The sequence below is a fragment of the Neopsephotus bourkii genome, unplaced genomic scaffold (assembly GCF_033783945.1).
Source record: "Neopsephotus bourkii isolate Nb327-2 ecotype Australia unplaced genomic scaffold, CSIRO-AGI_Nbou_v1 NB_595, whole genome shotgun sequence".
In the NCBI taxonomy this organism is placed as follows: domain Eukaryota; kingdom Metazoa; phylum Chordata; class Aves; order Psittaciformes; family Psittacidae; genus Neopsephotus; species Neopsephotus bourkii.
Window position 1 is genome coordinate 1,555,059 of NW_026901096.1, and position 10,411 is coordinate 1,565,469.

The following is a 10,411-nucleotide window of genomic DNA, read 5'->3' on the forward strand; positions in this document are numbered from 1 at the left end:
CTTTTCATTTTGGAAAATTAATTTTGATTGTTCAGAGTTTTGACTGGAAAGGCATTACTTCCAAAAGCAAAATCTGTTAATAGTTCTCAAGATTTTCTTTTTACCTTTTTAAGTATCACAGAATCACAGAATAATTTGGGTTGGAAGGGACCTTCAAAGGTCATCTAGTCCACCCCCTCTGCAATGAGCAGGGACATCTTCAGCTAGATTAGGTTGCCTGGAACCACATATGGCCTGGCCTTGAATGTCTCCAGGGATGAAGACATTCACATCCATCACCCCTCTGGGCAACCTGTGCCAGTATGCATATTGATAGCATCTGCAAAGTAAAAATTTAAGTGAAGCCTGTATGTTCTTCAGCAAACCTAGCACAGACAGGCTAAAAACTGACAGAGGACAGAGCAGTATCTTAACTGTGAACCACTGGGGAGGAATCAATGCTGCACACCTAAAAGTGCATGTGTGGCCAGGCCACTCTCCATAGGGACTGCATTTGGGGAGCCTGGGTATCGGCTCAGGAATTCCTGTTTGAATGCAGGTTTTAACACTGTTCAAAGTTTCATTAATTACTACACATTCTAGTCTCTGCTGTTCCCAAAACTGTATCCTCAGTGAATGAGAGCTCAGGTTGAAAAATTAGAATTCAGAGCTGAGGTTCTACTCTTACCCTAATCAAAACTGGGTGTATTGAGGAAAGTGACTGGGTATCCTGTGTCAGCTGTACAAACTGTGCTGTTTAAGTGTTTCATGTAAGCACAACAGTCCCAGCTGGATTTGTGACTTAGCAAAACACATTTAGAACTTAATTTTGGATTTGGCCTTGACTTTAGTTTTCTTCATCCTAAAATACAGATAGTTAATGTCAAACTAAGTGAGTTGCTTGCAGGAAGACAAACATCTGTTGTTTTTCATACAGCAGATGAAGAAAGACGAGTTGCTATGCTGGTGCAAAATTGAAGAATATTGCTTATATGTAACCAGGAAGTACTGAAGTGATACGAGAATATATAAACATCTAAATATGAAATACCTTGTTCATTTAGTAAAAAATCCCACAGAAAATGTGATACCAGTGAAGCTTGTCTTAAATAACAAATAAAAAGATGCTGCTTAAATTAAGTATCTTAGCAGAATTATTTCTAAGAGAAAACAAGCATGACCATACTAAGTATGCTTAGGGATGAATACCAGGCTTAAGAGAGAGATAGGGAGCTTCCTCAACCTTTCTTCTGTTGTTTAACCTTAATTGTGTCAAGGGTTTTGGTGGTAACTGTGGTATGTGCTGAGGAGTGTCTTCTAATCAGTCTTTTTAGTCTTCCTGTAGTGCAGGATTGTGGCTGTGACCCAAATATTGAGAATGAGCATGGTTATGAAACGGATGAGAACTAAAAGGGGGGAAAAAGAAATCTTGTAAGCATAAATCAAAACATGTCAACTGTGGTCATTTTCAGAGGACAAGCTGTTTTCTAATCTTCAGTGGTCTGCAAATAGGCTGGGTCCCATTCTGCAACTCTTTTCAGTCAATTAATTCAGGAACCCAGAAGCAATCTGAGTAAATATAGCAGAGGACAGCATTTAACACTTAAAATTTATAGCTAAAAATAATATGCTACAGTACCTTTAACAGTACAAGTCTCGAGTAGCCTCATAAAAATGTATATTTACACCAAAAATTAAACTCAGTTTCAGCTCACGTGCCCTTTACAACTGTGAGTGTTGTTTATAATAAAGGGATTATTCTGTAGTGTTACCTGTTAAATTTAGACTTTGGGGAGACAGGAAATACTTCTATCTGTCTGATTTTAATGAGAGGAAATCTGACAACTGATAAAAAAGCAGGGTTTTTAACCAAAGAAGTCTCTGCCTGTGAGTGCACAACTGGAAGTGTAGGTACTGCTAATACACATTTGATATCTGCAATATCACAGAAATGTGCACAAGATTTATTTTCAGAAATACGTGATATTTGACAGTTTCACACACCTGTATGAAACCAAGAGGAACATGCCAAAGTGTTCAGTTAGGAGTTAAATTTTAATTTCCCATTAGAGCAGCACAGCATCAGTGTTTGCTGCCATCTTTTCCATTCCCCAGTACATACTGTGCTGAATTTTTAAAAGCAGATGCAACCAGAGCCAGCTTTTTACATTCAGGATGTTTTTCTCCCTTCCTTCCTCCCCTAAATACGCCTCTCTTGCTTCACATCAGTGTGTGTAGCTGCGGGCAAACTGAACTTGATAACTGATCTAGACTGAACGTCTGTGCATTATGCCAATATTTTGGTGAGCCACTTAACTGCCTGGCCCCACAAACTCTTCCTCTGGCAAAGAGAAAGCAGCAAGCATAGGGGTGGAAATGAGTGACTGAGCCAGGGACTTCCTTTTCCTGAGGAAGAGCCACTTTAACTGCTTGTAAAACCACAGCCTTACTGTGCTGCAGTGTGCTGCTTAAAAAGTAAATAAATCCATTCCAGTGATGTTTCTGATGAAACCAGTTTTGAACCAGAACAAGGAAGGACCAAATAAAGTAGAATGTGATTTTGTTATTGGTCTTACATCCACCAAGTCTTGTTTTGAACCACTTACTGAAAAACCTGCTGCATTCCTTAGCTCTTTCAGTTTTGTCAGGACGGTAAGCAGCTGTTAAATGAATCTGCTTTATGATGAAGGCGGATGCAAATTACATATTTTAAGCCAGTTTTTTTGTATCTTATCAGCCTACTATTTCATTTTCAGCCTACAATAAATTTTCTGAATGTGCCTAAAACTATTCATATACTAAGAGTTCTAGAACTTTAGATTTCTAGAAGAAGTCTTTATTGCACAAAACCCCACAATAAGAAAAAGCAGCACTTACTATTGGAAAAACTAACAATTATTATAGTTTAAGTTGTATTTTACTAAATTTATTTATTTATGTATTTAAATATTAAAGATTTTTAATGATTTATTCTGTTACTTTCATAATTAGGTTGATTTTGTAATGCTTTTACTGTTTGAAAAAAAAAATCATTTGGACCACTTGTCACCAAGCGATAAGCGTAAGCAGGTTTGTTTGCTTTCCCCAGGTATTTCACTTATGTGTACCCCTGTGCTCCTTTCTTAGCTTTAACTTCTTCCCTCACAGTGCTAGTATACCAAGTTCATGGTTTGTTCTTCTGAAACCAGGTAACTGCATTACCTTGAAAAGACAGGCAATTCCAGACTTTACTCACCCCCGAGATCATTTGTAGTCATTATGGTTGTAAATATCCTTGCTGTAAATTGAATGAATTCTTATTAGTGTATTAGATTCAACATGTTTATACCCTCAAAAATGATGAAATAACTATTTTTCAATAGAGGATAATCTCGTATAATACATAATAATGTACACTGTAGAGACATTTCCACTTCTGTGCATCACTGTTCTAACTTCAGAGATCAAGCTCTCAAAGCTGTGTGACATTGTATTAATGGTCTTTTTTAATGAGAAAATGACTGATAGAATTTTCTGTCTAACTCACTGTACTGTATGTGGGCAGAGTTTACTGCTCCTCTTTCTGTTCAGCTCTCTCCTCCAGTAGCTGCTACTGAGCTACACCCACAACCAAGTTAGCATGACTTGGCCATTGTGAATGTTCACATGATTGCTTTTAGGCTTCTGCAAGCATGAGGAATCCAGCTTTCCTACCCACAACAAATCTAAACATTAATTATTTCATATTTGCAGCATATTAAAACCATTTAGAAAGTTCACTGCCATTGTTCAGTGAACATACCACAATTCATAATTATGTTTCACAGGGCAATGGATCCAGCATCACTGTTTTATAGTAAGAACCTTACAAACAAGTTTTGCAAATGTGACAAAGAGACTTCTGACAAATAGCTGTAGAAGAACTGTTCATGCAGAGCACTAGCTAGTTAAGACAGGAACTGTACAAATCACTGTTCTTTGTATGTTCTTAAACTTGCCTCTGTTTAGAAACATTTACAGATAGTCACAGTATTAAAGGTATTTAGCAGTAAGTGTGTATCTATTTAGAATCACAGAATAGTTAGGGTTGGAAGGGACCTTAAGACCATCTAGTTTCAAGCCCCCTGCCATGGGCAGGGACACCTCACACTAAACCATCTCACCCAAGGCTCTGTCCAGCCCGGCCTTGAACACTACCAGGGATGGAGCATTCATAACTTCTTTGGGCAACCCATTCCAATGCCTTACCACTCTCAACAGTAAAGAACTTCTTACTTATATCTAATCTAAACTTCCCCTGTTTAATTTTGAACCCGTTACCCTTTGTCCTACCACTACAGTCCCCAATGAAGAGTCCCTCCCCATCCTTATAGGCCCTCTTCAGGTACTGATGACTTCTCAGAATTAGTGTTGTCCAACTCAAAATTTAGTACCTTTTCATGCTGGATCACTAGTAATTTTATTAAATCCTACAGCATTGAAATTGTTTCTTTGTAAAGACACTCAGTTATTTCAACTATACCAGGTCATCTTGACAATATTTGCATGTTTTCTAAATGAAAATGTCATTGGTGTCAATGATAAAACTTGACTTCAAGACCTTGTGCTGTATCTGAGTCCCAGAAGTTGGCACTAAGGGAAACTCTATTAGGCGAGATTTTTACCTACTATGATTGAGTAAAGACCTACTGAATGAGGCATTAAGAGGTACGGCTTTAAGAGAAGAAAACTCAGTGATTCACACTGAGTTGCCCATCGCTTACTTGCGCAGGTATATGCAGACATACTCCAGGTCAAGGCGCTGACTTGTCCAGCATCTTTTGTCTGCCAGAGACACTGCAGCTGAGCCAGCTTACTGGCCGCACTGATGAATGTACACAAATTCTGAAAAGCAGATAAAAAAAAAGGAGAAAGAACCTCTGTCTCTGCTGTTGCAGTACCCGAGTGTTTAGCTTATGGCTGTTAGCATGTAACTTACCAAAAACTAGGACTAGGTTTTTATTTAGAATAAAAAATATACATGTTTTTTCAGTATTTGCCGACTGAAGCGTTTCAGCTTCTTACTAAGGAACCATGAAGCAAAAAATTGAAGTTGCCAGAAAAAAAGAGACCAATTTCTAAGGTAGTGCCGAGAAAGAAGCTCAGAGCACAACTGCTACTACTGTTGGCAAATGCTTGAGAGAGGCAAATACAGTAAGAAGCAAACAAACTAAAAAGCCTCAACCTGCTACATAAAACTGTTTATACAAGTTAGCTAAAATGAGACTGGTTAGTCTAAACAGCGAAGTTGATTTAGACCATCTGTTACCATTATGTCTGGGCAAACTAAACCATCAAAGAATGAGAAAACTAACAAGAATGTGTGGAAAGTTAGTCCAATTGGTGGGGAAAAAAAATGACGGGAACAGGCTATTCACTCTGTCATCCTTTTGAGGAGGGACTTTGCAAAGGCAGCAGGTAGAGGGGACCTCCACATGACCATATTTCCCTTGCAAGCAACAATCACTGTTAGGCTTAGAAGCTTTTACCCCCATTTATATCATCTTTTGCATTAGAAACTCCAGTTCATCTCAGTTCAATTTTAACTTTCTTCTGATTAAAAGGGAAAAAAAATCTTTAACCTACATAAGGTATTATCAGATGGTAGCTTCCTTGCAAAATTCTAGGCCAAATGGGAAAAAAGATCTTGTGAAATATTTAACATTCCCTATATCAAATGCTTTGACTGATGCTCTATTGCTTTCCTCTCGTGGTAAAGTTTACTAATCAGGATTATGACATTAGGACTAAAGAGGCAATATTTTTTCAACAGCTTAAACCTTTGCTAGTTTTAATTAACGTACCACAATTAACAACCTTAACCTCAGAACTAATCCCACCCACCCGAGTCTCTTTGCCAGTGCTACTCACAGAAGTGAGAACCAGCTGTATTTGAAAACTGGCTGGTTGCTCTGAAAGTTAGCCTAGACGATGAATTCTTCTAAGGACAAATATAAGGAGAGATTTCACTGATAAAGATTTCCAGAAAAAAAATCTTTATTTCATATGAAGACCTAATTTCAAATAATCATGCAGCACTTACCAAGGCCAGGTCTATTATCCACTTCCGCAGCGTTATCATGTACCAGCCCCCCCAGAATCTTACATTATGTTAAGGTTCATAGCACTGAAAATTCTAGGATTCCAAAACTGCCTGGGGAATTAGATTTTTTTAAACATCTGGATAAAATCTTACTGAAACTTTGTAAGACTATACAATCTACATTAAACATTAAGCACTGCTTGAAACACTAAGTATTCCTATTTTTCACGCTGTCTTTGGTTGAACAGTGCCTGGAGTTTCTCCAAAGCACAAGACTTGAGATATAAAAAAAAGCCTCAAACATTGCTGTGTTTGTCACAGCAAGTACAATCTGTGTGGGTATGAATCCAAGAAAACGGATTCATCATTTCCACCCTGCATCTCTAGCAAAGATGGAAACGAAGAATTGGTCTTACTCCTTATCAGTTGTGGCCCTTCTAAAGCACATAAAGCTTATGTCTTGTAGATATTTTACTGTGATCCCAGAAATCAGCATGCAAATGTGGGTGGCTGAAAATTATTTACAACAGTAGCACAAAACAAATGATGGCATCATAGCTGCTATGCAAAGAACTCCCAACCAAGCTACATACACCAAAATTCCCAGATTTCAAAGGATACATGACTGCATAGAACAAAGCTCGTTTCTTGTTTCCATTGAAATGCAGAATAAACAGAAGGAGAATGACATCTGAAATAAATAAAAGATTGCTTGTCACAGAACGGAGAGAAGGGTCCAAATGCACCACTGGGTGCCGCATCTATGGAAACTTGTATCTTACGGGGCTTTGTCTCTCAAATTTGATTTTGTCTAAAACACTGCAAACTCCAAAATTAAGCTTTTCTTAAGAGTTTGGAGTGTTTATAATGTTTTTCTCTCAAGTGGAGTCACTGGATAAAGGATGAACTTACACTGCACTCCATGTGTGTATTAGATCTTTCTCTTCTACCCAATAATCTGTTTTCATAAAGTTTATAAGAATTCAATTACATTGGAGATGTTCATTCCCTCTTTTCCCCAACTCCAGCTAGAACTGGTCAGTAGATTAACATCACTGCACTGGAGTACTGCACCTACATGCAGATCCTTCGAGTGCTGAATGAGCCCTCTTTTATTTCCAAAACATGGCTTAAAAAATTACCTTGTGCAATGATGATGGGATATTCCAGGTATGTCTGCAGGGGGTAACCATAATAGATCTGGTACCTCAGAAACACAAGGAAGCTGAACAGAAAGACACAAAACAGCATGACTGCACGAAGGAACAGGACAGATCCTTCACAACTGCTTTTTACTGGTTTGATTGTGCCAAAAGGCTCCAGATAGGTGTAGCAGCTGCTGTCAAACTGATCAAATGAACATGAAGCCGAAGTGCAAGGCTGATGAGACTATAGTCTACTTCTGTCACCTTCGAACAGAGTAAGATGTAGAGAGCTGCCCACACTTCTTGTCCAGGTCTTCATGTCACAGTGTGTAAGGTGTAATTTTACTAATTACAACTGATGACAAAGAGAGACCAGACCTAGAAGATACCTTCATTTTGCAACTGTCTTGGTACCTTTAGATAACTCTTGATTTCTTTATGTTTGCAATTCAATCTACACATTCAGCAAGTTTACAGGAATGGGAAACATCTTACAAGGTGTCTAGACCACACTGATTGCCCTGTGTAGCTGCTCTGCTTAGACTAAGAGTCTGTTCTTTACTGCATAAAACAAAGGCAGTTCACCTTCCTGCCATTAAACAATAAAGTATTGAAAAGGAATTTAATTTTTATGACGTTTTCTTTACTGTCTTCAACTTTCATGCAAGCCCATGCAGATAGACAGAAACTTCAAGGCTGCAGAAAAAAAACAGAAAGAACTCTTAGGGCACAGTTTTATGTGAGGAAAAATTGATGGGTTTCCAGTGTAGAAGGATTTAATAGGGAACTACTTGCCTTGTAAGAAACTGGCTTTTAAAGAATTCAGAATTTAAACATCAAAACTTTCTAGAAGTCTTTAGGGTCAAATTGGACTCCTTCCCATCAGCACCATACTTCTGTGTCACTCCTCTGCCAGGAGTCATGCTGACTCTGCAGAACCATCCCAGTTTATACCAGTAGCTCCAAAGCTCCCTGCAGCTGCAATATTTCTAAAGGTAGTGGGATAAATAACTTACTAAATAAACAAATAGTCCTAACAGAGGTTTTAAAAAAGCTTTGCTGCAACTCTTTCAAAACAGTTCTGCCCAGAGCAGGTGCAGATCCTTCACTGGTGTGGGTACTGTGGTTATCACATCAGTGCTGAGGATATACTTACGGCTTCTCCCTGCTCTTCTGAAACATTCTTAAAAAGCCTTTCTAATGCACACCAACTCACATGATTCATTTTAAAACGGTACCACTGTTTTCTGGCTGGGCGGGGAGGTTAGTTATCTCTGCTGGAACTAGAATTTAGTTCACTACTCTGAGGTGTACTAAGGGTAAAAAGCAACCACAAGGGTTCAGTGCCATGGATAAACATGGGCTACAAACAGCCACAGCGGACACCAAGACAATTCTGCACAGCTCCATGCAAAGAGGTGTCTGTATGTCCTAGCCTCTGCAGTGCCAGAGCTGGGTAAACAGTTGCTGTGCACCTATCCGAAGATGAGGCACGGGTGCTTTCAGAATCAAAGTATAATTTTTGTGAGGTGATTTTTCTGAATAGAAAGCCCTTTTCTGGCTTGGTGTGGATGGCTACATGTTCTGGCCACCTCCGTTCCTCAGGTCAGCAAACACGAGGCTCTTCACCGTACTCTCTCTCACATGCTTGTACCCGCATTTGAATCACAGAATGGTTTGGGTTGGAAGGGACCTTAAAGCTCATCCAGTTCCAATCCCTGCCATGGGCAGGGACACCTTCCACTAGACCAGGTTGCTCAAAGCCCCATCCAACGTGGCCTGGAACACATCATGTATATGAATGTGCATGCACATTCATTTTACGTATTTCTCATTCCATGCAATCCTATTTAAGCAAGACTTAATAAGCCTAGCCCATGTAAGCTTATTGCAGACTGACAAATCTTTGGAATTGGGCATGGTTTATAATTTTCTTAAAGAATGATTATGTTTTACATATTCGGATGAGGGAAGCCCGTCTAACTACTACAATTACGTGCACAACATGGCACACGGACCATTACCTAAATACATGACATAAACCAAACAGCAGGTGCTCCCTCCAGCTGCACTGGCTGTTTCACGCTGGTTTTGGATAAGTTAAAGGAAAAAAAAAACCACACCACCGAGTTTCCCTTTAACCAACAGCGCGGAAACACTTTAAAACGGGAAGTTTCTGCTCCGAAAAGCCTGTACGCCCAAGGCAGGCAGGACGCGGCACATTCACATGACAGGCGAGCCGGGAGGGGTAGGCTCAGCGGAGGCTAACCGTCAGTTACAGAAGGCGCAGTTTAAAACCGAAGAGAGCAAGGGCTGCTCTCCGACCCTTTCGCCCAACCACTCAACACGCTCCTGTGCGTGGCAGCGCTGCTAAGGCAGGAACTCCATCACTAACTGCCGCCGCCGAGCGCCCCGCCCGCCGCTGAAGGAAGCCCCGCCGAGGCGAGCCCCAGCGGTTCTCCCGCCGCACTCCCTGCGCTGTGCGTAGCCCCCGCGCAGGGAGGGGGTGCTTCCATGTTGCCTCCCCTCCGCGGCCTTACCCTGCCAGCTCCAGCAGCAAGCTGCCCGTGCTAACCCCCTGCGCCGACCCGGCCGCCAGCACGGCTGCTAGTTGCGGCAGCTTGATCACGGCGCACACGGCCCAGGTGCTCCAGTGTGCTAGCTCCAGCAGCGTCGGTGCCATCCTGCTGCGCTGCACACCCGCGGCAAGCCGAACTGGGCAACCCGCGGTGCGGTGCGGCGTGGCGGGGTGTGGCGGGGAGTTCGGCCAGGCCCGGCCGCAGCCGTCATGGAGCGCTCATGGCGCCCGCGCTGCCCGGGGCGTAGGGCGTGGGGCCGTGGGCTCGGAGCCCGCCCGGCCTGCAGGGAGAGGAAGGTCGGGCCCGGCCCGGCAGCCGGCGTCCCAAGGTCGGCATCAGGCCCGGGCCTCGCCGGCCCTGAGGGCCGCTCTTGGCAACACCGGGGGGGCCGGCGCGGTTTCCTCAGGAAGAGGGAGTGCTTCCTGCAGCACCGCGGAGAGCGGGGAGCAGGTGGGAGCGGGAATCAAGTCTCCCGGATGTCTCCATGCCGCTGGCTGTGGGCCTACCCACAGGTCACGATCCTCGGTGTAGGGGCCGAGAAACTATGAGCTCCAGGTTGAGAGCGTTGGGCCTGGACTTTTTTACCTTAAATAAACGCCACAAAACAGTAATCATCATAGGCTGTGTTGGTTCAAACAGTTAGCCAT

At 41.9% G+C, this 10,411-nt stretch overlaps 1 protein-coding gene across 1 annotated transcript; it reads right to left on the reverse strand.

The window, feature by feature from the left end:
• Positions 1-32: 32 nt before the first annotated feature.
• On the reverse strand, positions 33-10,201 carry SLC66A3 (solute carrier family 66 member 3). The gene is given in 9 exon segments (XM_061351737.1): positions 33-1,385; positions 3,215-3,256; positions 4,722-4,842; positions 6,041-6,098; positions 6,662-6,731; positions 7,183-7,265; positions 9,726-9,919; positions 9,922-10,010; positions 10,013-10,201. Coding segments are annotated over 9 exon segments (834 nt in total). The 5' UTR covers positions 10,101-10,201; the 3' UTR covers positions 33-1,296.
• Positions 10,202-10,411: the final 210 nt, after the last annotated feature.